The 27,419-nt window shown below is 40.1% G+C and overlaps 1 protein-coding gene across 5 annotated transcripts in view; it reads left to right on the forward strand.

Annotated features, from left to right (window-relative positions):
- A1CF (APOBEC1 complementation factor) overlaps positions 1-27,419 on the forward strand; it is a 76,789-nt gene that overhangs the window by 12,086 nt on the left and 37,284 nt on the right. For 3 of the 5 annotated variants that reach the window (XM_041728963.1, XM_041728966.1, XM_041728964.1), the window contains one exon: positions 14,319-14,462. The exons of 1 other annotated variant lie outside the window; for it this stretch is intronic. In XM_041728963.1, the coding sequence (XP_041584897.1) occupies positions 14,364-14,462 (99 nt within the window). In that variant the 5' untranslated portion in view covers positions 14,319-14,363. Of the gene's footprint in view, positions 1-8,979; positions 9,490-14,318; positions 14,463-27,419 lie in introns of those variants that run through there. One more of the 5 variants, XM_041728965.1, reaches the window with a different exon arrangement.

The raw sequence follows: 27,419 nt of genomic DNA on the forward strand, positions 1-27,419 counted from the left end.
TACAACCTCCTTTACATGGTGTCTAGCCCGTCTATGTGACACATGGGGCAAATTCAGTCACTGTCCACTGTTTCGACACTCAACATGTAGAGACTAGAGCTTCGGTCAGCAGCTCTCAGCTCAGCGGCCAGCCAGGATCACTTTGGAGGCTGACACCGTAACCATCTCCCGGGGCCCCAGCCCGGACTAGGTCACTCTGAATCCCTCTGGGGGCGGGGGGAGGGAGTCGAGGATGCTGCCCCAGGACAGGTGACTCTAATGTAAAGCCAGGCAGGGAGTCTGCTCTTTCTCCTAGCTCCTGCAGCTCTTACCTGTCGTCAGCTCATGTCGACCAAAGCTATTCTTTTTTTTTTTTTAAGATTTTATTTATTTATTCATGAGAGACACAGAGAGAGAGAGAGAGGCAGAGACACAAGCAGAGGGAGAAGCAGGCTCCAGCCCGATGCGGGACTCATTCCTGGGTCTCCAGGATCAGGCCCTGGGCTGAAGGTGGCGCTAAACCGCTGAGCCACCCGGGCTGCCCTTAAATTATTTTTCCTTTTTTTGTTTTTGTTTTTTTGCTAGTTTGGAATATGCCATAGAGTGATACAATGTTTAGGATAGGGTCCTGCTTAGGAAGTCATGGTAAGTGACAATTAAGGAATTCGTTCAAACCGGACACATCCTCTGAGCAGAATATTACAGTGAAGTTGACTTCCAGAGCATACAAGGGGCACCCCAGGGGCTCAGTGGTTGAAGCATCTGCCTTTGACTCAGGTCATAACCTTGGGGTCCTGGGATCCAGGGGCTTCGGGTTCTGGCCTCAGGGAGGAGTCTGCTTCTCCCTTGGCCTCTCCCACCCAGCCCCACTTCCTGTTCATGCTTATTCTCTTTCAAATAAATAAATCCTAAAAAAAAATTGAGGAGGGGGAGATTTAACAGAGGGACTATGACTTGCTAAAATCCAAGAATGCGTGCAGTTAAATCTCAAAGTTCTCTTTTGACAAAGCACGTGTAGGTTAATGCTTTCTCGCCTGCATTTCCTTGTGTAATTTACAGTTTCAAGCTAAATCCCAGGGATTTGATGGCTTCTCGTTGATATTTAAAGGGCATTTTAAGCAAATAAATGGGAAATGTCTTTTGAAGCAAATCAAATGTTCCTACCCTACTCTACCCACTTAAGAATATGCTAAAAAGCAGGAGGCATTCCCATTGGGCCACAAATTATGCGGTTTTGGATACACTTTTTACATGAAAATATATGGTTCTACTTGAAATTAACTTTTCCCTCAAACAAAACAAAATGAATGTTTCCATGTCAGGACTGTCTTGCAAGAATGATGACATGCTTAACTTGCCCAAGAGTTCAGATAGCTTTTTCTTTTCAGATGAGATTGTATCTGATTCCTGACTTTGAATCAGTACTTAAAAGAAAATAAAAAGGACAAAAATATCAGAAAGACACACCTTCTCACTCCTTGCATGTTTACAATGCTGAGATTTAGTCCAAGGGTGTGTGTGCATATCGATACGTATACATATACATGTCTGCATAGATAAGGACACACCCAAAAATCACAATACAGTCATTTGTCTGTTATACATCTGCTTGTTCTTCTCTGATAATTTTAAGTCCATAGTTCCAATGGAATTTTTTTCTGGTATAGCTTTATTTTCTCCATAGATATTTTGATAACAGTGCAATCAATTTCCATCGTGTCTTAGGTTTTGCTATCTTAAGTTATTCTATCTAGGACTTTAAACAACTCCCAATAAGACAGTGTATAGATTTAAACATCAGCACACAGTCATCAAACTATCAGCTGGCCCAAAGCATCTTTGCAAAATAACCGTTTCTTGACAAAATTTCATCCGTCAGTATTGCTTCTCTATAGCTGTTAACATCTTGCCTTAAGAAGAGGATATACCTTCCAGGTGGAATAGGCAACTTCGCTAGTCAGGGCTGTCATCAAGGGAGGAGAGAGAGCAAAGTAAAGGATTAGAGAGAGCAAGAAATAGAACACAGAAAAGAGGAACTCTGTGGACATTGGAAGGTAGAGACAGAGGGACAGAGAGGAGATCCCACTCCCAAAATAGATGCTTTTGGTGCCTATGGGGAGGACTTGTGTCCACTAGCAATGCACCACATCAGGTGTTTGACCCATAGCTGGCTCCATCCTCTCTGGCTATCTCCAATCCAGAAGAGCTAACGGTCAATGGGAAGAAGGAACCAACACTTTAGATGTAAGAATAGAAATTCACGTGGAATCCAAGCCACATCCTGTCAAGTGATACATCCCCTGGTCATCTCTGAAGGCTCCACATTTTGCCATAAATGTATGAGGCTTCGGGGGCATGAGGCTTCGGGGGTATAACCGGGTGCATAGCAGAGAGCTGGCAATGACCGTGTATCCATTCTGGACCGTGTCCAAAGGGGGCCAGATCTTGAATGTGTCCAGGTGAACCCATCAGAGTAGGGCCTGCCCACAGGCCTACTCAGATGATAATAGCTCGTTTTCTTTCCAGCAAAGAGTCTAAGTCATTGTAGTGCTTCCGATGACCCAAGCCACCTGGCACTATGGAAGAGGACACAGGCTCATAGTGTCAGCTTCTTCAGTTTTATCGTGGCATCACGGGGTTCCTCACAAAAACGCTTTAGGGAAAGCTGGATAGATATTATAACCTCTCTACTCCTTTGGCACCATTCACCTACATTTTTAAGGTGAATATAGTAATGAGGAACACAGACTCGGGCGCCACGGTACCTGCATTCAAATTATGGGTCTGCCACTTGTTACCTGGGTGACTTTGGACACATTAACCAACCTCCCTAACTTGATTTATGACCTGCATCATAGGAATGATAATGCCAACCCCACTGAGTTTTTATGGAATTAAATGAATTGGGTTTACAGTTTCCAGCACATAGCATATAATAAGTGCTCAGGAATCGTTAGCTCTGTTTATTTTTTGAAATCTTTTCAAATTTTGCTACATAATAGACAAAGCCAAGGCATCTTGGGTTTTGTTTTACTTTACCTTTTCTCATCTGATGACTGTATTTAAGTAAGTTTACAAACTCTTTTTTATATCCTTTTTCTGTGAATTGACTGCTCATGCCCTTTGCTCATTTGTCCACATCAGCAGATAAATCAATCTTATTATTCAATCAGTCTTCATTATTGATCAAAGTATTCTTTGTGTATTACAGATACTGATTCTTGGTCTAGCCTATAAAAGTAGCAATCATTTTCTTCCTGTCTGTGGCTTCTTTTTAACTTTGTTGTGCCATTACAGATATGTGTAATTCTTTTAAGATTTACTTATTTGAGAGAGAGAGAGAGAGCGCACACATGTCCATGTGATGGGCAGAGAGGCAGAGGGCCATGGAGAGAGGGAGAACCCCAAGCAAACTCCCTGCTGAGCACAGAGCTCCACATAGGGCTGGATCCCAGCACTCTGAGATCACAACCTGAGCTGAAACCAAGAGTCAGATGCTTAACTGACTGTGGCACCCTGGCACCCCAAATCTGTTAGCCTTTTTATTTTTAGTGGTTGATATGCCTGGTTAGGAAGCCCTTCTGCTTCACAAGATAACAAAAATGTTCCCCCATATATTCTTTCAGTAGTTACACAGTGTTTTTAAAGGTTTTTTTCATTAATCCACTTAGAATTTTGGTATATGCCATGAGAGGGTAAGCCAACTTTCTTCTCAAAGTGTCTATGATCTATCTTTTGAAATAACACCGATCAGCAAATTCCAGCATAAACAAAACTATAGTCTAGACTTCTTTTTTTCTTTCCATTAAAATCTGTCTATTCCTATGGTTGTATTAATTTGAACTTTTAATCAGGCTGGTCCCCGGGGAATGCTATACGTTCAGTACATGTTGTGGTATTTCCCGACTGTTTTTCCTACCAGATGAACTTTAGACCTAATTTGTCAAATTTAAAAATAATTTTATTGGGGTTTAAATTGGCATTTCGTTAGATTGATAATATGGGAAGAATGGAAACTTTTCAATAAGAACATTTCCATGTATCCAGGCCTTCCTTAGATCCTTCAGTGTAATTTTACCATTTTCTTCATAAAGAGTTTGGATACTTCACATTACATTTATTCTTACAAGTTTTGTTTATATTGTTTAGATCTCATTTCATCTGCCATTTCTTCTTCAAGGATGAACTTGTTTTTACTTTTCTTGTAGTATTCCTTTATTCAAATTGTTGTGCACAGTTGATTTACTTGTCTTGAATGAGAATGGATGATTGCAATGTTTCACTATTAAGTATGTTTGCTGTGTGTTTCTGATGATCTTCATCAATTTAAGGATGCTTTTGTCTATTAATAACAATCTATCTTTTTTCTAAACCAATAGTGGCTGCTGAATTAAGTGCTAATTTTAATTTATGGGGGTGATCATGTTTTTTCTTCTTCATCACTGAAATGAATTAAATGAATAGAATCCCTAAGGTGGCATAGTCTTTGTATTTTGGTGATAAATGCATTGTATGTCAGTATTTTGATAATTTGCTGTATGTAGTTCATATCTAGACTTATATGTGATATTGAGGTGTATAGTTTTCTATTTTGTGGTGTATTTGTCTGGCTTTGTATCAGAGATATGAAATTATTGGTGGATTTAGTATCAGTTTTCCATTATTCTGTACACTTCAAAAGGCTCTCTATAATGAAAGAATTGTTTTTTATTTTATTTTTATTTTTTTATTTTTTATTTTTTTAAGAATTGTTTTTTAAATGATTTGTAAGACTTTCCCAATAAAACCACCTGGACCTTGTGGTATTTAGGAGTAAAACAGTGAGTTTTTTCATTACAGTGTGTGGTTATTAGCTTATTCAAATTTTTACTTTACCCTTGAGTTTTCTGGATAACTAGTCACTGCATCTGTATTTGTCAACATATTGATAAAAAGATCAAGAGTCTCTCATCTGTGGCTACATCCATTTTTCCCACCTGTTTTTGGAATAAGTTTCTCCTTTTTACTTTGTCAAAGTGGCCAGAGGTGCTAGTTTGCCAAATTTTCAATTGGCTTCTGCCTTTGTCAAGTCTACAGATTTTTCTGTCTTACTAATTTATGTTTGATTCCTTCTGATTTCATTACGTCTACTTTGTTCTGTTCCTGGCCTGTTTAGCTGGGCCCTTGTAGTGATTTTCAGTATTTTTTTCTAATTAATGATCAACAGTTTCCCCGGAATAGGATCTTGACCCCCATCTTAGTCTTTGATGACTTGTTCTCATTGGCATTCATTTGTCAGCATCATTTAACTTTTTAAAGTTTTAGAGTAAGGGCTATGTATTATAGAAAACTCAAAATAACTGAAGGAAAATGACAAACTGATCTGTTTACCTAGTTAGCCTTTCATAACGCCTTACGAAGATGAAAGTTAACATGAAGGAAATCAGACTACACCTGCTATTTTTAGCCTGCTTTCTTTTGACTTGATTCTATTCACAAATAGCTGTCTGAATTATATATCCTACTAGAACAGCAGTTTTATTAGCTGCACTGTACTGCAACTTATTCAAATATTCATTAATCACTGATATTTAGGTCGTGTCTAATTCTCATCACAACATTAACATGCTCTTTGACACACACACATGTACACACACACACACACATACACTGAAGACCTTCTGGATTTTTCCTACTGAGAAGTGACAACAAACACATGAACAATCAGGTCAATTATTAAAGCAACATGAAAGAAGTCAACATAACACATTCAAAACTGTGTTTCTCTTTCCCTAGAACAATTTCTAGAAAGAATAGCCTAGCAGATGACCATAGATGATGTTAAGAAGAGTCAGCCAAGGTAGCAGATAAAGAACAGGAAAGAAATATTTATTGAGCATCTTCTGTATGCCCAGAACTTTATTAGGTGCTTTCCTATCCATTATCTTATTTATTTTGTCCTTTGCTATAAGACAAAAACAGAAAAACAGACAAAACCTCCTTCGAGTTAGGTGTCAGTGCTCCTGTTTATTTTTTTTTAATACTTTATTTTTTTATTTACTCATGAGAGACACAGAGAGAGAGAGAGGCAGAGACACAGGCAGAGGGAGAAGCAGGCTCCACGCAGGGAGCCCGATATGGGACTCAATCCCAGGACCCCGGGGTCACGCCCTGGGCCCAAGGCAGATGCTCAACCACTGAGCCACCCAGGGATCCCATCAGTGCTCCTGTTCTTAGAACCAGGGTCTTAGAAAAGTTAAAATCATGGTGGCAGGATGTAAATTTCAATGCAAGCTTGTCTTTCTCAGAGAAGTGCAACCTACTATAGAAGGATTTTTTCAATAATTATAAGTTAATGTATCTACTATGAACAACTTTAATTTTTCTTTATTTTAAGCCTTGTCTAGGTTCAAATTGACCAGGCCCAAATTAACATAGGATTCATTTCTAATGCCTTATGAATATAGAAGGGATTCTGACTAACTTAATTTTTTTGGCTAATAATATATCGGTTTTTAAAAATAAGACACTGCATATTGGGAGTTGGTGGGATGTTTTTATGGCTACGTTTTGGAATTTTATTTTTTTAAGATTTTATTTATTTATTCATGAGAGACACAGAGAGAGAGGCAGAAACACAGGCAGAGGGAGAAGCAGGCTCCATGCAGGGAGCCCGATGTGGGATTTGATCCCGGGACCCCAGGATCACACCCTGGGCCAAAGGCAGACACTTAACCACTGAGCCACCCAGGTGCACCCGTGGAATTTTATGTGTGCATATCCTCTGTTAATTTTGCCATGGTTCATGACACACGGCCAACTATAGAGCTATCACATGGATTCACTTCCAAAATAAACTTAAGACCAATTGTAAACATTTCTAAGGAGACCGCTGGAGCTAGTTTATATTTCTTTATCAAGTAACGCATAGTAATATTGACTTAGCATCATTAGGCAAATGCATAAACTTTGGTCATCAATCCTTCACAGACCATGTCAATTCAACTAGAAGTCCTTCTGTGTAAAATTCCCAGGAGATACTAAATGCTTGGAACTAACAATAAAACCACTTGTACAACTTGCATGCTGTGTTAGAGTTACATCCAGCCTACGTCATGCAACATGGGCTCATGAATGCTGGAGAAGCCTGGGTTGGATCTGGAGGGATCCTGGTGGCACTAGATGCTACCACCAACCTTGCTCACATAGGCCCCAGTGTCCCCTGCTTGGTTACAAAGGAACACCTCCCCTCTGCTTAGCAAGTCAGAACCAATGTTTCCCTCCACTCAGTGTCCTTATTCCTCCTCTTTGGAAAAAGTCCATAAAATACATACAGAAACCCTCACATTAACAAAACTACTCTATCTCCTGGCTAAATCATCTAGCACATTGCTGAGCATGTAGCAGATATTCCTTTAATACCTGTGGATCTTCTGTTAAAGTTGAGAATAATTGTTTTGTGTTTAAACCAAGGAGGCTGATCACTTGAATCTCTGTCTTCATCCTTCCTCTCCGTCTTGTTCTCCTCAGCCTCACACACACTACTGCGCCTGCTTTAACTCTTCCAAGCTACTTTTCCTGCACACATTTTGTGTGCCTTCCATCATGCACCTCTTACTTTTGTCTGTCTTGCCTGGTTTACTATTTAAAAAAAAATAACAACTTGTTTTCCCTCTTTCTCTGTTGCCATAGCTGCCAACTTATCCTCTGCTAGGGTGCTAATCTGCCAACACTGCCTAACTTTAGGCAAATCCAAATAAATATCACAGAAAATCCTCTCTTTGTTTTCCATCCACATCTGGTGAACTCAATTTACATGTACAATTTTTCCATATGCTTTTCTTCTTTATGGACTTGGGCTATGAAGAAAGGGCAGCATACAGTATCCCCCTCACGGCTGTAGAGGCAAGGAAAGTCAGCAGGTGCTCCCCCACTTGCTTCTCTCTTGCCTCCTTCCTGTATTTGTATCCCTGGCATCTTCCCTGAGCCAGGACCCACTGGTACCCGAGGCAATCAGGGTCAAGGGTCAGGAACAGCAGCTCTAACCTTACCCAACAGAGAACTCTGGAAATTTTTACTGAAAGGTCTCAACCAAGTGAGGAGGTGAGATGTTCACTCCAATCCACTGTGACTTTCAGAAAGGCAGAAATCTTGAACCCTCAATAACTTCTGGGTCCTTCTTTTTCCAAAGAAATAGGCATGATGTTGCAAATATAAAACCAGAAAGGCATTGAAAAGAAGAAAAGTGAATTCAAATGTCAATCCTATTTGTCGATCGCTTTGCATTCAAAATTTGACTCCTCTTGTCTCTCCCCGAAATACAAGAACATATTTGTAAATGCAGGGAAACCACTGACATCCATTTCTCACAAAATGTAAATTCACTCCAGGATTGAACTTTCTAGAAGTGGTTGGAGCAAAAAGAATAGTAAATAGTAGGAGATTAGATGCAGATTCCGTTTACTTCAGATCGGGCGTAAGTTACCATCATTTATAAAATGCTAGTCCAAGGTCTTTCGTTTTTTTCTCCAAGTTATTTATCGAACACTTAGCATAATATCAGGCTAAGCCTTCTGGGCAAAGAGAGAAGAGTCCAGCACAGTCCCCACACTCAAGGAGTTCACGGTGTGGTCAGAAAGACAGCCGTGTAAGCAGATAATTCCAATATTATATGCAATAGTACATGGGATCTCAGGCTCTCTTGAGAGTGTTAAGGACGTGGCTCCTAATGTTACCCAGGGAGGGTATCAAAGGAAGGCTCACAGAGCAGACATTTTTTTTTTTTTTTTATGATAGTCACAGAGAGAGAGAGAGAGAGACAGAGACATAGGCAGAGGGAGAAGCAGGCTCCATGCACCGGGAGCCCGATGTGGGATTCGATTCCAGGTCTCCAGGATCGCGCCCTGGGCCAAAGGCAAGCGCCAAACCGCTGCGCCACCCAGGGATCCCCCAGAGCAGACATTTTGATCCAATTTGGAAAGATAACAGGACCAAGGTGGTGAAGGTTAGATGTGGGAAGGGAAGGGAACAGCAGTCCAAGTAGAGAGTGGACAAGTGTAAGAAAACCTGGTGGCCCAAGGGGGCAGGGAAAGGAGTGAGAACACCGGAAGGGAATCCAGTCCTGGAGGGACAATGGATCATGCTAAGCGCGTGAGACTTCATCTTCCCAGAAAGTGATTTTGAAATGTTACCCCTCGGAACTAGAGATTACTTATAATAATAATTAATAATAATTAAAATAATAGGTAACCCTCAATGGGCAGTTATTAAATGCCAGGAACCACTTTAAATATTTTAAATCTCTTCATATTTAATCCTTGAAACAACTCTATGAAGTAGGAACTCTTACTGTCCTAACACTTTCTAGGTAAGGAAATGGAGACTCAGGGTCTCCACTAGAGCGAAGGGAGGCAGAGCAACAGGAGCGGGGAACGTCTTCACCTAGCAGGTTTGCTGATGAGCGTCCATTTGAACAAAGCATCCCTTCCCTAAGAAAACGCACACTTTCTTCACTCAGCCATTCTCATCCAGGTAACAGTCCTTTTCCCCGAAACCATGGAATGTCTTCCTGCAGAACCTGAGAAGGTGGGGTGCTCGGTGATTATGCTGTGTCTCCCTTTCTCCTTTTGTTTTAGTCATAGATACCTGGGCCTACCACCCACCTAGCACTCACTCTGTGCCAGGAATGCTCTCAAAGCTCTCTCAACATATTTACTCATATAATACAACGGCTCTAGGAGAAATACTCCTGCTTCCAGAGTTGAGGATGTATGGACATCAAGAGGTTCAGGAACTTTCCAGGGACACAGTAAGAACCAGAAGGAGGATTGGAATCCAGGTGTCTAGCTCCAAGGTCTGCATCCCTATTCAGGCTTCATCTTACTTGACATGATAGGACATGCTCATCTCATCACTCATTTGTTCTCAAAATCCCTTCTCCACTTGGCTTTCATTCACCTCCTTCACCCGGTTCTCCTCCTGCCTTTCTGACTATTCCAGCTCATTCTCCTCCGTCTCCCTGACTTCCGAGAGTTGGAGTGCGCCCCGCCCCCCCAAGCTCAGTCCTTGGACCTACTTTCTACACTCAGCTCATAGATGATCTCACCCAATTTCATAGCTTAAATATCATCTCTCGGCAGATAGCTTTCCAACTAGTACCTCCGGCCTGGAACACTCCCAGGAAATCCCAGCTCGTGGACCTAACTGCGCACTCAGGCTCTCCATGTGGCTATTAATAGGCATCTCAAAACCAGCATGCCCACCGTGGAGCTCCGGCTCTTCCCCATCTGAGCTAACAGCAGTTCCACTCTTCTAGTTGCCTGGGCCAGAAAACTGATGTCATCCTTAACTCCTCACTTTTTATCTCATGATGCGTCCAATTCATCTGTAGAGTTTATCCACAATACCTGCTTTTCACCACCCCCAGTTCATCACTACTACTTCTTGTCCAGAAGGTGCAATGGTTTCTGACTGGTCTCCCTACTTCACCTCATGAGCCGTCTGCTGACTAGAGTGAGGTCAGAGATGAGCGAGGCCCTGCCTCCAATGCAGCATGTAGAAGCATCAAGAAACTCAGGAATCAAGACAAGTGGTGCTTTCATGCAACATTTTAAAAAATCAGAATCCATGCAAAAAAAAAAAACATAAAAATGCACAAAACAGCAAAGTCGATAGTGAACACATGACTAGAGCGTTTGCATGACTCACCTCAGTCCCAGCCCTGCCTGACTCCTTTCAGTGTCAGAGTGATCTTGTTAAACACCTTGTTGATCCTCTGGCTTGACATCTCAGAGCAAAAGCCAAAAGCCAAAGTCCTCACCATGACCTGCAAGATCCTTTATGGCCGGGGCCACCACTATCTCTCTGATAACTCCTACTTCTGACCTCACTAGCCCAGCTCTGGGCCCTCCCCACAGGCCTGCTCCCTATTCCATCACCAAGCTCCCACCTCAGGGCCCTTACGGCTGCAGGCCCTCTGCCTAGAATGGTTTCCCCCAGACACATCTCTTGCGTCACCAGGTCTCTTCCCAAATTCACCCCATCAGGATCACACCTGTCTAACATTTCACTCCCTCCTCCCGCACACACTTCATGTTCCTCTTTATTTTTTTTTTTCTCCTCAGAAATTAACATTAGCACCTATGTATTTTACTTGCTTATGGTCTCTCTCTCATCCTCTAGAAAACTCCATGGTTTTTGCACAGAGAGGGGTTTGTTTTGTTCTCTGCTACTCCCCCAATGTCTCAAAGAATTCTAGAATGGTATTAGGTACTCAGTATATGTTCTTAAAGAATAACCGATACTCACTGAGAAGTATGTTCATATGCTTAACCACTCACGGGTGTTCTCCTGGGGCACCAATGTTCCTAATGGCTGCTTTGTATAGGTCTTAAATCCTGTTGCCTACATAAGTTACACTGGGAACCAGTCTTTCAAAACGCAGTGGTCTCAGGTCTGAACAATTATGGGATGTTAAATTAGAAAATGTATTGCACAATCTCTCTCCCAAATTGACCAAATTTAACAGAAGTTTAACTTGCTTAAAAAAATATTTATCTGGGATCCAAGTTCATCCTTCAGGTTAGGTCAATGTTGGGAGAGGGGATTGTACTTGAGAAACAAGCATCAAAGCTCAGGTATCTCTTGTAGCAAATTCTGAATCTTCCTGCTATACCTCCATTTCTAATGACCTGACATTACTTTGAGAGGTTCTAGAGATTTCCTCAACAATGGCAGGGTGAGTTTCTGCGATCAAAAGACCTTTCCTACATAAAAGTGTTTTCAATTATCTTTACAAATCATTAACTAAAACCAAAGGTAGGTCTTGCAAATAAAACTTGTCGTTTCACCATGAACTGTTATTTTTTGCTGGAAAAGGTGAAGCTCAGCAAAGAATAAACCCACAACTCGGCCAAAAGACAATAGACTTTGCCTTCAAACATCTGTAAGACACATGATGACTGACAGAACTAACCACCAGACCCCAGTCCATCCTTGGCCACCCTGCTTTGGCAGGTTAAATCCAGCCCCAGCCCTGGTGCGGGGAGGGGGTAATGGGCTAGACCGGGGGAGAGGGGGTGTTTGAGAGGGTCCTGATGAAAAGACAATTTTAGCAACATTTGGGGAAAGTGCAAGAGTTACATTTTGTGCAAAAAGGCTAGTTTTCTTTGGAAATCTTCCAAATGCCTTTTCGTAGTTTTACTTTTTAAGAGGACTTCTATTGTTTCATAGAGATTTCTATAACTCAGAAATTAGTTATAATTTCTATAAGCACCAGTTAGCATTACAAGCTGAATACAGGTCTCCTTTTACCCCCTACCCTGTAGCATCCCTAGAAAGATTGTTTACATTATAAAGATATCAGTAAAGCCACATGTCCCGACCTGGATGCTACAGGTCTATCAAAACAGCACCATCAGGAAAATTTGTCTTAGGCAAGATACAAAGTTAGAAAATAAAAAATCACTGCCTTTTGCAAAGGGCAGCAACTGAACCTGGTACATTAACTTAATGGACTTAGCTGACTGTCTCCACCACACAATGCTTAGGGCAGGACAAGGAGAAGCTGGCATGAAGACAGCACTGACTAATACTACTTGAGAGAATGAATGCGTAAAAATGGAATTGTCCAGGCTTAGCAGCAGGCAAGAATTATTAGAACAGTCAAGGGCAGGAGTGGCCATGCTTGTATGTGAAGCATGAAATTGTTCTGTCCCTATAATAGCTGATGAATAGTCTCTCCGAAATCTTCGCTTGTTTCCTGTATTCTATTGAAAATATTACTTTCTAGACAATGCTAGATGATGGTTGTCCATCAGTTTGTCTGTCCATCTGTCCAATAGTTTGTCTATTATTTATTACCTTAATAGAACGCTTTGAATCTTCTATTGGCATGATCACCTCAGCTTTACATTTCACCCAATTTTTTTTTAATTAACTTTTATTGGTGTTCAATTTACCAACATACAGAAAAACACCCAGTGCTCATCCCGTCAAGTGTCCACCTCAGTGCCCGTCACCCATTCCCCTCCAACACCCGCCCTCCTCCCCTTCCACCACCCCTAGTTCATTTCCCCGAGTTAGGAGTCTTTATGTTCTGTCTCCCTTCCTGATATTTCCCAACATTTCTTTTCCCTTCCTTTATATTCCCTTTCACTATTATTCATATTCCCCAAATGAATGAGAACATACACTGTTTGTCCTTCTCCGATTGACTTACTTCACTCAGCATAATACCCTCCAGTTCCATCCACGTTGAAGCAAATTCACCCAATTTTTTACCTGTTTTCTATATTATTAATGGCCCATTCATTCAGAATCTTTAAATGGCCCCCAAAAGTTGTATAGGAAATCTCAGTGCATGGCACAGAAAGTTTTCAAAGCGCCTATGTTGAAAGGCACTCAATCTGCATGTGATTCAAATCACTGTAAAACACACTTCTGGCTTGGTTGACAGAGCACAGTAGGCAGAGTGAAAGCTCAGCGCGGAACCTTCCTGAGTCCTCACACTCAGGGAGCAGGTCAGCATACGCCCCTCTGCACTAGAAGCAATTATCCTATTTGCAGTAGGGTTCAAATTATGTTCCCAAATAAGAAGTACAGCCGATAAAATGCTGAAACTGCATCTTCTTATCTACACAAGCATGGAGATGTGCAAATCTAGAGTTCCTTAGGTTTTTTTTTTTCTTTTTTGCAAAGGGCTTACTGTCCTCTCCTGGGTATTCTAAGTGATAGATGATCCTGATATTAGTAGGCCCTTCTAGCACCACTTAAAAAAAAATCTATCGTTCTTGTTTTATTAAAGCCTATGTGACCTCTTTATTATACAGACTAGTTTGCATGAGGGCGCCTGTATCTCTCACACCAGCACAGTCCGTTCTAGAAATTTTATCTTCGGAGAATAAGTAGATAAATGTTTTAGGTGACACATTAAGTAGATAAATAAAGCTCAGTCTCTCAAGATTTTAATACTTTATCCTAGTTGGTTTGATTTAGTAACCATGCTCTCTTCCCACATCTGCAAGGACCGTTCTGCATATTTTTAATTGACATGAGCTAATTTGTTTTTGAGCATTTGGTGACATTCTAAAATAATTGGATTGAGACTGATCTGCATTCTAATTGGAGAAGAAGTATTGCTTGTTTTTTACTTCTAAATTTCAACTAAAATTGAACATTTTTTTAAAAAAACTCTTTTTTAATGAGGACATTTCACCAGCCGTGTTTGTGTGTGGCTGTTTGTTGCTCTAACCTTAACAACTTATTTATAGAGAATGTTTCCTGAAGGTGTCCTTCATGAGAAGGACAAGTTTGGATGTGGCAACAGTAATTTACTTAATTTATCTCAAATTTGGTTTCAGTGAGCAACCCTAATTAACCTGATTTTTTGCTGATAATCACTCTCAATGGAATCAAATCACAAATCCGGGGATGGATTGAGCGGCACCCAGAAGGAAGCAGCCCTCCGCGCACTGGTCCAGCGCACAGGATATAGCTTGGTCCAGGTAGGAACTTCTTGTGACATCTGCTGAGATCCACCACTGAATTCGCTGGATGGTGGGAATATTCATGGTCCCAAGATGCAAAATATGAATGGTCTGCTGTGTAACTCTCAATGGATGTTCTTTCCTGGGGGGGGGGGGGGGGGGGAGGGAGGAAGAAGTCACATCATTTCTGTGTTGTAGGTGACCCTACAGGTGATGTTCTTTCTACTCTGGGTTATCAGCTTAACCTTAACTGGTCATTTGAAAACAGAATCCATGTTCACAGTCATAGAGACTATCGTAGCTTTAAAAGACTGCTTTGGTATATGAGAAGGCAATTGGAATTCACTACCCAAAGTGGTTCTATGGCATAGAACCATGCTACTGTTTCAAGAATCAGCAGAGAACAAACTATCCTGGAACTAGCCTTAGTTTCCAGAGACATTCCCTACTGTAGAAGCAGGAAGACTTCCAGATGTGGGATCCCAGGAATGACCATTTGGTCACCCTACCTATTCCCTGATGTTTTCTTGTAATACCGACCCAGCTAAGTTTGTTATCCATAAGAATTTCTCTCCATGTTCAGTATTTTTAAAAAGGAAAAAGTCCTAAAACTGACTATTCATAGACATTGGTTGTTAAGAATTATACATATATTTTTGCTGTTTCTATGGAAGTCTCCTTTGGAGAGGTTATAACACATTAAAAATAAAGCTAGTATTAGGCATATTAACGATCTTACTTGAAGAAATATTGTTCCCCTTTTTACAGTTAAGACAAAGTATTTTCATTCCCAGCTATAGTCTTTCACATATACTTTTTGAACTTAACCAAACCCATATGCTATTACAAATACAAATTTCATTTGGATAACTATAAAACATACAGCATCCTTTGTCAGATTGTTACAAAGTGTAACATTATGTTAGAAATTTTGCCAAAAATAATTGAATTTTTCTTTTTACCTTCTTTTTATCTGAAACACTCAAGCAGAAACAGTGGTAGTAGAAAGCATTTAAACCCTTTGAAAAGCAATTTATTAATATTTATATACAAAGATGTTTGCCTTCTGGAAATAAATCTGGAATGGTCCGAAATATAATGATAGGGACACATATAAACCTATCTAGTGTGGCATTATTTATAGTAACTCAAGATCACCAACCTAAATGTATAAAAGAACATTATTAAGTAAGCTATGAATATATAATCATCACATTCAACAAGCAGAACTTGATGAGAATTAACCACAAAACAATGTAAATTGTCTGTTTAATTTTATTCTAAGCACGCTCTTCCTTTTCCCCCAAATGAAATTCAGGGGAAGTCTCATGACTTTTCTAGTAACATTCAGGTAAAAAAATAAATAAAATTAAAAAAATCTTCCACTAAATAATAATATGTCTAGTGCAGGATAATAGAAACTTCAAAGTTATAGCTATTTACTTTTCCAAATATGTGAGAGTAGAGGGGGATTTCTAGTTTCGTCCTTTATGCTTTCAGAAGCACAATTTCCATGCCAGTCTGCTAACTATACTTTCTGACTCAAAGCTCAAGTAGAAGGAAGGGATCAAAGCGAAGGAGAGGAGGCAGGGTGTGCTTGACCTATAGTCAGTACTGGACTCTCTGGGCCCAGCAGGTAGACTCATCAGAGACATCCTTAATTCCATTGTTGGGCATCTCCCACCTGGCTCCGCTCTCCTCTACCCGGCCACTTCCCTGGGCCTCCAACTCCTTCTACACAGCTCTTTTTGACACACCAAGCAGCCCTCTTGGGGAAGACAGAAGATACCCCTTGGCTCCTACATGTGGCCAAACTCTAGTCCTCTAGAAGTATTCACACATTCTCTGACCAGTAAAACCGGAAGTACAGTTGCCAAAAAGCAACCACCTCTCCTTCTCACCAACATCAAAGCAGCAGAACCCATTGCTCTCACCATTGGGAATTTCAAGACTGAAACACCACACCAGCCTAAATGTGTTCCCAAACACAGGGAATGCCTATCAAGCTCTCTGAGTGATTTCCTTATTTCTGCTGCCTCAAGTAAACTGAGATGCACCTCACAATTCCTCTCACTTGGTGGAAATTAGGATCCACAATTCACCACCATTCATCATTTAGATGAACTCCAAAAACTCCTCTCAAATTCCTCCATTGCTTTCCTAAACTCAAGGACAGGGAGCGGGGAGGAGGTGTTCAGTCAAGAATGTTAAGCAATTATAGCAGCTTCTTGCTACCTTCTCATCCTGCTTGGTGGTCCAGGGGTTTAGTTTCATATCCAAACCAGAGGCCAAAAAGAGTCCCATCCATCTTAAAGTCCCGTTGCAAACAAAATAGTATTCGGCCATTAAGTGATCATTAAAAAAAAAAAAAAAACTCTGCAGGTCAGAGAACTGTAATATATTATTATAGCTATGTACAAAGTTTACAAATAGTATATTTTTTAAAGACTCACATAGCAGTGGAGATAATTTTACAAACCAAACACTAGGAGTTAAGAACATTTGCACTATAGAGGAAGAGAAACCAATAGGACTATTTTACTTTCATAATTAAAAATGTTTCCCAATAAAATAGCCCCAAAAATATATGATCGATCTGCATATTACTTTGAACTTATATATTCAATTACATTCAGAAAATGTTAATGATGAAACCACAAGTTAATAGCAACTAAGTAATAGTAAACATTTAGTGGGCACCTCTATTCTAACTAGTTTGTATAAATTCATTCATTTAATCCTTACAATACCACCAATCATCTCCAGTTTCCAGATAAGAAAAACAAGGCACAAGGAGGTTAGGTACCTTGCCCAGGATTTACAGGCTATAATTACACTGCTACTGGCCAGAACTTCCAGCAAGATTTACAAAACTAAGAGCTATTACAATACGATCTTTATTATTGAAATTTTAGAGATTAGCATGACAGGACATGCAAAAAATATTTTGTGAGCCTAAACTTTTAACAGGATTCACTTTGAGTAGCACTATTTCTTTGCTACCAGAATGACTAATTGGGTCAGAAATTCTTCCATAATGTAAAACCTAGAATTCTAAAACCTAGCTATCCAGATCTAATGCCTCTAATCAAGATCTAAATACATAAACAACTCAATCATTTTGAATGAATTGAAAAAATCCTTCCTGATTCGGCTGCAGAGTACAGGAAGTCACCCAGGACTTCAAATTGGAGACCTGTGGGTTAGCCTGCTTTTGCCACAGGCAAGTTGTATGATCTTCAACATGTACCTTAACCCCTCTCACCCTTAATTTCCAGAATACTGGCAAGGTCCTACCCCCACTCTACTAGTCATGGTGTTGCAATCCTGGTATCTGCTCAATCTAGTCTCTGGTCAGCAGCCTGGATTAACTGGCTCAAAGAGAAGAGCACGTGGGAGGTACAGCCCCAGTGTTTGGGGATTTAGGGGAGACTCTTCAGCCTTTTCCATACAACATCAGCCTTCAAAAGGAGGGCAGCATCAGGTTTCCTTTTTAAAAAATCTCTGCATAGTGCTCACTTCGGCAGCCCATATACTAAAAAATCTCTGCACAAAAAGTTAAAGAAACATCTTAAGACAATTCAGGGAGCATACCCATAAAAAGACCATTTAAAATCTTATGGAAAAAAAAAAATCTTATGGTATTTGCTAAATTAGGTTTTGAAGGATCTATTTTTGTTGGATCTTCACAGCCTCTGAGACTGACCATGAATACTTGCAAAACAAGAATTTGAAAACCAGAGAGTAACTCATTTGTGCTCTCTTATCACTAGCAGGACAAATACAGCCGTCAAAAATAGAATTTTGCAGGTTACTTAATAACGTGAGCCAGTTTTATATGCCAACTGATGCAACACTTGGTGCCTGTGAGGGTTTGAATTATTTTTAAAAGATATATATCATCAAGTACATCTTTGGATATTGATAGCTGGAAATTTTACCGAAGAACCTTGGAGAATAAAAGCAAGTTAATGCCATACCCTGTGTTTAGTCGACACTCAATAAATAATGATAAAAAGTGTGTAATGTTGACAAGTTAAACCTTCAGCTTCATACTTGCATCAGCGCCACATAGCCATATTTTCGAAGGAAGTATGCTGCGATATTACTTTGTCAACAGTCTTTGTTTCCAGACAATGGAATTGTGTGTGGTGCTTTTTCCCCCTACTTTTTCATTCTTAACTGAACTTGCCAGGTTTCCTAAAACAAATATAGTTTTGAGAGTCAAAGAGAAAAAAATCAGATTATGCTAATCCCTTCTCCAAGAATGCGTTAACGATGTGGGTCATAGGCTCTGACCTATGATGATCATTCCATCTGGAATTTTCTCCTTAATGCCAGAAAAACACATTTTCACAGATGAGCATTTTCAAAAAACTTCCCACCCAAAGTGTGATGAGTTTACATCAATTTTAATTCTAGTAACACTAAAACTAGAAATATATTTAATAAAGATCACCCTCAAGTAGTCCAAATATTTTTAAAAGTAGGATACTTGGTCACGTTATTTTAAAATATTTATCATATGTATCATGTATTTACCATACTTACATATTATTTCTAAATAATTTAAAATATGGTGTGTATTAGCACTGTTGTCCCATTACCCTGATAATTTTCTAAAAATCACTATGACACAAAGTTTTATGAAGTATGACAGTCCCGTTGTCTTTAGTATGCATAAAGGATTTTTTATTTTTCTGTTTTGTTTCTTTAGTCCCTCTTATTGAACACAATGTGTTAGTGGAAAGCCTTGGGATTATAGAAGTATAAGATGTAGCATCTGCCCTAAAATGCATACAAAGTAGTTGGGATGAAAGTGAGTTTATCCAAAATTAAAAATGGTGACATAAGACCCATTAAGTGAGCAATACCGCTGTGAGTGCCCCCTTTCTGTATGGAGCCATAAAACTGACCATGCCCTGACCTAATGAGTGGAGACAAATATTTAGACATAAGGATGTCTATCAGAATGGAATTTATAATGTCAAAAATTAGATATATCCTAAAGTTCCAATAAAATATTACTCGTCACATAAAATATGGTCACCTTCCTATTTCCCAATTATATAGACACGTAGAACTTTCTTTTTCAAGGAAAGACATAGAGAAACATCCAAACAAGAATGTTCACCTAAAAATGGGAATGTAAAACTGTATATAGCTTCTAGATAATATTCTGAGAAATTCTTTACACACAGTAAAACTACTGGAAAATAATAAAACATAAGTACTGATTAGAGTGGTTTTTCTTGCTTGATGCTCTTTTTCCCCAAACTTTCTATAATGAGTATGGACTATTTTTATTATAAGGGAAAAAACATCTCATGAAGTGGAAACTGTTCTTAAGTGGCATTCAGTCAGCAGTCAAAAAATTGGGAAACTTTCATGGAGAAAACCTCATTGCTGAAGGTACAGGACAGGTCCCTGGTCTTTGAAAGGCTGGTCTTTCAAATCTTTGTAATGATTTGACATTTGCTTAATATTGATATCGTCCAACCTTTTCATTCTGCAGTCAGAAAACTAGTCCCAGGGTTATACAATTTTGTAGAGATACGAGCCGGAGGCCAACCAAGGGAGCCAGGACTCCAATTTGGCCACTGCAGGTTTTTGTTGACTGTAGGCTACAAGTAATTTTTCACATTTTTAAAGAGTTGTCTTTTAACAAGCCAAAAATATCAACTACCTGGCCCTTTACAGAAAAAAGTTTGCTGACCTCAACTCTGGTGCTTATGCTAGTACTTTGTTTGAGAAGCTAATCCACAGTTTCTAATGCAAAGTCCTCACAGCATGAATGAGGGTTTAAACTCCCTTCTAGAAGCAGGTACGCCCTCTTGGTTCCAACCACTCCTGCAGCTCAAGCCTGAGCCCTCGTTCACTCAGCCCTCCGCTGACTCCACAAAAAGGGACACGGTTCCTGCCTTCATGAAGATTATCCTCAAGGGGAGGCAGAAAATAATCTAGTAGAGGAACCCCAAAATCCCAGTTCATGGTCAGTGCCATGAGTATCATAAATCGGGTGGTGTGACAGAGAAAGCAGGTGACCCTTTTCAAGCAAGAGGACACTGATGCTGGCACTTGGAGGATGAGCACAAAAATGAACCCTATAAGGAGTCAGAGACAAAACAGTGTCCGTAGCAGAGGCGGCCACCTGGGCGGTACGCGTAACAGAATTATTTCTAAGATGCACAGCATTTTTGAGTAGTAAAGACATTAGTATGTCTTAATTTTTAAGACCCAGTAAGATTCCACCAGATAAATAAGAGAAGTGAGTGGGCTCCATCCTCCCCCTTCTTCTATTAATCAGCCTTGAGGCTGGGATCCCGGAAACGGTTCCCTCCAGCGAAAAACAAAATACAGCTTAATTCCCACTCCTCAAACTCTGCTTGCTGTGCATGTTCTCTTATGTGGAATTTCAATACGACCACAGATTTTAATTAGAGTTTGCTTATCTCTTCAACAAATATGTGCAAGTCATAAGGCAGAAAGGATGGTGCTAGATCCATATGCATGGAATTAGGATACCACCCTTCTCCTAGGTGTGCCCCCAGATTAACTCCCTTCATCTCTCTGGTTTTGTACAAAGGGCTTCAATCATTTTACTTGGGGAGTTCTCAAGCGGCAATTTGTTTCTTATGAATAATGCAATGAAAATACGCCACTTAGCGCCCCAGTGTTTATAACCGGCTTCATCTAGATGAGCACAGTGAGAAGCAGATGAAAGAAGACTGTGGCATCGACATTCTTTTCCAACCACCGCACAAAAATCCTAGGAGCAGAAATAGGAGTTTGACTTCATAGTAAAATATAGCTTCCCAAGTCCTACTTTTACTTCCATTGCCTGATAGCACCTGCTCACGTCCCTGCTAGCCAAGAACTTCATTCACCAAGTGTGTTGACATTAATTCTTTAAATAGGTAGACTAAGCATGAGAACAGGATGGGGCCCGTAGGTCATCACAGACACGTGTTTCCCTCAGCTTATCAGCCCAGCCACCCACAGACCAGCTTTAAAACTCCTAAGAAGCCTTTGCTTCTACTAGCCAGGAATGCCAAAGCATGGCGTGGAAGACTCCAAATGAAGGAACAGTTCTGTGACCCTTTTTGTGGAAAATGTAGGCCTGTGGGCCTGACAGGTGACGGGAAATTCAGGATCCCAAGAAATAGAAATGTATTCCCGAAGCTATTTCTCCTCAAACAGCCTAGTAGAGAATTGGTTATAGATAAGCTCTTCCGTGGAAGGTTCAAAATCTTTGCACACTTTGAGAGCATTTTCCCTTCAACGAGAAGCATGCAGGGTTTTCCATTTAAAAATAGGTGGGAGCTTCATGACTCAGGCATATAGAAGCAAGGACGGCTCTCGGGGGCTGTGGAGTTTGCTTGCAGGCAAAGTCAGCATTTCTGAAATTGCTATTTAATACTGATCAAAATAAGTATTAAGCATTATCCAAATAAGTCTGTTTAGTAATGAACCAAATATAAGTGACTCTTCCTCTTCAGAACCTAAAACCCTCCCATGGGATTCAAAGCTAGCGAGGTAACATAGGTGAGGACAAAAGCAGTCGGATCGCAATGCTATCCAATCGTGAGATTTGCACAGGATTTCAGCAGTTGTGCTTCTTTTTAACATCGTGTCAGAGGTACGAGAGAGAGAGAGAGAGAGAGAGAGAGAGAGAGAGAGAGTAGAGAAGATGCTGAAGGGGACAATGGCATCGCATTAAATCACTTTGAATCTCAGAGTAAGAATTATTCTATGGCTGACCCTTGAACAGTGGGGATTGGGGTGCTGACCCAGCCCCCACAGTTCAAAACTCTGCCTATTAACTTTTGACCTCCCCCAAAACCAGAATCACTATTAGCCCACTGCCGACCAGAAGCCTCACTGATAACAAGCACAGCTGATTAGCACACAGTTAGTATGTTGTATTATATATCCTGCTTTCCTACAATAAAGCCAGAGAGACGCTAAGAAAATCCTAAGAGAAAATATTTTTACAGCTCTGTTAAAAAAACAAAAACAAAAAAATGCACGTAAATGGGCCTGTAGAGTTCAAATATGTGTTGTTCAAGGATCAACAGCATTTTGGATTCTCTTTCAAACTTTCTGATGAGAAAAGTTAGTTGTGGGAGGAAGGTCTTGAACACCTCCCCAGCCCCTGCCCATCTTCTTAAACACAGAGAACGGTACTCCGGCTTAGAGGCTTTAGAAGGCAACAAGCCTAGCTGGAATGGGGTCACAATTTCCCGCTTTGCAATTGTTTTTATAGTCACCTTCCAGGCGTGGGAAAGGATCCTGATACTGTGCTTATAAAAATGATTTATATTTTATATAGATAAAGATATCTTTAAGAAGGGAAATCAGTGCAAAGAAAGTCAATTAGTAATAGAACAGGTGTCAAGCAGACATGCAACCGGAGACACACTGATTTTTAAAATCCCTACAACATTCCCTTTTTAAGGGTCCTTTTTGACTAACTCATGAAACGGTCTCTGAACATCTTCCCGCCATCAACTGTGGGGGGAAGGGCAGCCTCCCTTTCACAAGCATCCGACCCCCTTACATTGAGACCTTTGCTATCATAACCCGGTCAGCCCCGTCCCTCTATAAACGAAGACTTTAAAGTCAGGAAAGGCTAAGCACCTTGCCAAATCCCTCAGCTTGTCAGAACCTAAAACTCATGGGGGATTTGGTTAGGAGAATAATCACTGCATAAAATCCTCTCATGCTAAAAAAAAAAAAAAAAAACAAGTGCATTAGGTAGAATTCTTTTGGGCCTATGTTGAGAACATAGGACAGTAGGACAGGACAGGAGGGCAATCACCCAAACCAACGTTCTTCTTCTGCACAGGGACAAATGTCTTCATTTGTATGTGAACAGCTTTATATAATTTAACCAGATTTCCATCTACTATTACATTACTCAACTCAAAAAGGCAAATTTTATCTATAATAAAAAGTTGGATGGGCCTCTTGAATAAATTACACGTGCTGAAAGGTAAAAGTCCCAAATGGATAAAGGAGTCACCAAAGCTTTCACCCAGTTATTTCTGGAATGGAATGGAGAGGCCCTGAACACTGCAGGAGTGTGTCAACACACACACGCAGAGCCAAAAGGGAGCGTGAACACAGCAAATCTGATCTCATGCAAATAGGTGCTGTGCAGTTCCTCGTAAGGTGGACTTCATTGCAAAATGGGAATGCAGGGTCTTAGAAGTGAGTTGGCATTTCATTCTTCCTCTTTTGTAAAAACAAGCACACTCCAAAAAGTGTTTCTGATTTTGAATTTTGTGTCAGGATACCCTTGAATCTAATATTCCCATGCATTGGTCAAAAACGAGTATTATGAAAAGCTTTACGAAAGATAAGCTACACTTAAGGCTGTTTGCTTTTGAATACTTCAAATAGTGAGATACTGAATTCTGAAAGAGTAGTTTGCAGCACATAATGCTTTAAGGGAAAGGGCACATATTACAGATTATTAAATACATCATCTGATATCATAAATTAGTTCTGCCTCTGTAAGACAGTGAACAACCTGAGATGCTATTAGGAATATTTTGCTAGGGAATAGGGTTTCAGTTGTCAGCTTTCCAAAGTGAAATGAGAACATGATTCCTAATTTGCTGAAAGTCATTTTCATGGAAGAACCACATTGAACATTTTTTTTCCTTAAGATCAAATGTAAGGGCTCTGTGGAAAGTGAAACAAATAATTGTCAAGAACCAAATCTACATACATTTTTTTTGTTATTTTTTGCTATAAACACATGCCACCAATAATACTATTCAGAATCCATTAAATCAGCTATTTCTATTCAAGTTAATTCTAAAGGTAAACTTTTTCTCGCTTACAGAAGTGGAAAAGCCACAGGTTTTATATGGTAGTTACATGTTTTCTAATGTACAATAAAATGCATACCTATTAAGATAAACCAATGGCCTATAAACCACCTAATATCTCACACACTGTACTTTCAGAAACACTAAACTATATCAGGATAAACCTAAATTTATATTTACCTATTATGTTCATGCTTTAGTTTTTCCTTCCTAGTTTCCAGATGTAGTCTCACATCTCTATAAATTTTAACATCCTATTTACTCAGCCTTTATATCACGATTATTATTGTTCCTCCTATTTTTAGAAAAATAATACCTAACATGCCTATTGGCTATGCTTTGTAAGTGCTGTAAAAAAATAGAGCTAGTAAGGGTAAGGTCAAATTCCACAGCATATAAGTTAGAGAAACCCTATTTTTTAAAAATTTCCCAGCCTAAAATAGAGGTGGCCAACCTGAGGTCACTGATCTTATGATGGTGAAGGTGAATAAAAATACGCAAGATAGATCATTATCTTCAGAATTAACAAAATGAGTGTTCCCCAGAGCACTGTCTGTTGGCCTCATGGGACAAACGTTTCTTAACAGACCAATGGTAAAATCACATCTAAGAGGACCCTTTTGGTTCATCTAAGTACTCTTAGATTCACCCTGAAGTCTATGACACATGAGATCTATAGGTGGTATATAGGGGGAATAGAAATAATGTCTAATAAAGAACTTTATCCAATCTCACAAATCAATAACTGGGAAAACATGGTATTAAGTCACAAACTTCAAAAGACACAGTCCGGGATCCCTGGGTGGCGCAGCGGTTTGGCGCCTGCCTTTGGCCCAGGGCGCGATCTTGGAAACCCGGGATCGAATCCCACGTCGGGCTCCCGGTGCATGGAGCCTGCTTCTCCCTCTGCCTGTGTCTCTGCCTCTCTCTCTCTCTCTCTGTGTGACTATCATAAATAAAAAAAACAAAAAAACAAAAAACAAAAGACACAGTCCTGACACACATTCTCAATACACAGACATCGGCTGTTGAAAACAGTCTCCAAGAGTCTGGCCACAGAACCAATGTCCTGGGCATGGCCCTGGTGCTCGCCATGCTTGCAAAGGCGACGGATGCCACCGAGCACAAGTGGATTGTCTAGCACCCGAGCTAAGAGGAACAGAAATAAAGAGAAACATAGCTGGTTGGAAAATGGCAAGAGAGCATCTGAAAGCAGTTTAAGAAGGGAATGTACACAACTTCTTCCCCTTGGCAAGAAAAAACAAAGGACCAAAGAGAACCACAAAGTGGATTACAGATAATTTCCAAAGAGTCATTCAAGGAATGGAAATTACTGCTCAGGAAACTTAAGAGAACCAGACTGTATAGGGGTTTATTAATTAATCTCAAAAAAAAAAAATTAATCTCCTTCCAGGTTATAGATGGGCTCACTTAGAGGAGACAACAAACCATGTGGTCTCCATATCTGGTGAAAGTAAAAAGTAGGCATAGCACAACACAAAGAATTATGAGACTCATAAGCCTGAGAAAAATGCCATCATGCCTTTGGATGGCACGTGCGCCAGGAAATTCACCGCACTGGGAATCAGAGGACCTTCAGTCTAGTTTCATGCAACAAATTAAACCAGTGTGACTGCAGGCAAGTCACATGATATCTCTGGTCTCAGTTTCCTTATCTGCAAAATGAGCATACTGGGTTAATATATGAACCAAAGAAAAGTATTAATACAAGCGTAGGCTTGGGATTCAGATTTTGTCTTTGTTACTTACAGTTTGAGTGACTTTGGCCTCAGTCTATGCCTTGGATTCCTCATCTATAGAATGAATAGTATCATCCCCACAGCTTTGTTGAGGAAATTGAATGAGTTAATACATCAAAAGGCCCTGACTCAATTAGAATTAACTGTTGTGGATTTTGGGGGGTTGTTTTTTGTTTTTTGGTTTTTTGCTGCTGTTACTATTACGTGTAAGTAACAGAAGTCCACTCTGGCCAATTATGCAGAAAAGGAGTTCATTGAATGTTTGTGGAAACTTTGATTTGGAGAACTAGATTTAAGAGTAAGTGTTCAGGAAGGTTTTCAAGGTTTTTAGGAAACCACATTGCAAATCAGGAATGATAAGAAAATGTATCATGGGGTGCTCAACACTGAAGTTTGCACCGTTATGATTTCTGCACCAGAACTCGATTTTACTTTATTGCAACCATCACTATCCGAGCTGCAAAAGAAGCTGGAATAGCAAGTATTTGGCCTTTTTTAACTCTTGTAGAAAAATGCAGTTTGGCTCAGATTCCCTGGATGTATAAAAAGGTCAGATGCCAGGTGGCCAAAATGAACTCAGTCCATTTGATCTCATGCTAAGATTTATTGCTTACAATCATTTATGGAAGTTTGGGTGGTTTTATTCATCATCAAGAAGATGGTGTACATCATTTCTTAAAGACTCTATGATCCCATAGTGAATGGCTTAAAATATCTGTGCCAGAGGGACTTTCAAATACTCTTGATATATAAACTGAGTTACTAGGTAGGCGTAGGCTCCAGTATGTGAATTACACCCACTGGATTTTTTTTTAATTTTTTTTTTAATTTTTTATTTATTTATGATAGTCACAGAGAGAGAGAGAGAGGCAGAGACACAGGCGGAGGGAGAAGCAGGCTCCATGCACCGGGAGCCTGATGTGGGATTCGATCCCGGGTCTCCAGGATCGCGCCCTGGGCCAAAGGCAGGCGCCAAACCGCTGCGCCACCCAGGGATCCCACACCCACTGGATTTATAGTTAGAATTACACCGGCAATGTTTAATTTACATAGTTGAAAGTTTCTATCTATTTATGTGCTAGGAGAGGGAGTAAATGGTTTCCAAGTGTTTGATTAGAAAAATAAAAGTTTCCAAAGTTTAACGAACATTCTCTCACGAGAAACAAAAACCTATATTCTTTCTCTCTGAGCTATTAATACATTTGTGCTACTAGGGGAATGCATCCCACGAGAAGGACATCAGCCAGGAGGGGAAAGAGCCATTATAACTGGGCTTTATCTATTTTAAACTCCTCAACTATAAAAACAGGGCCAAAAATACTAGCACTCCAGCTCCCAACTGTCCTTTCTGAGTAATGGACAGCTATTCTAATTCC

The sequence above is a fragment of the Vulpes lagopus genome, chromosome 14 (genome assembly GCF_018345385.1).
Source record: "Vulpes lagopus strain Blue_001 chromosome 14, ASM1834538v1, whole genome shotgun sequence".
Lineage (NCBI taxonomy): Eukaryota > Metazoa > Chordata > Mammalia > Carnivora > Canidae > Vulpes > Vulpes lagopus.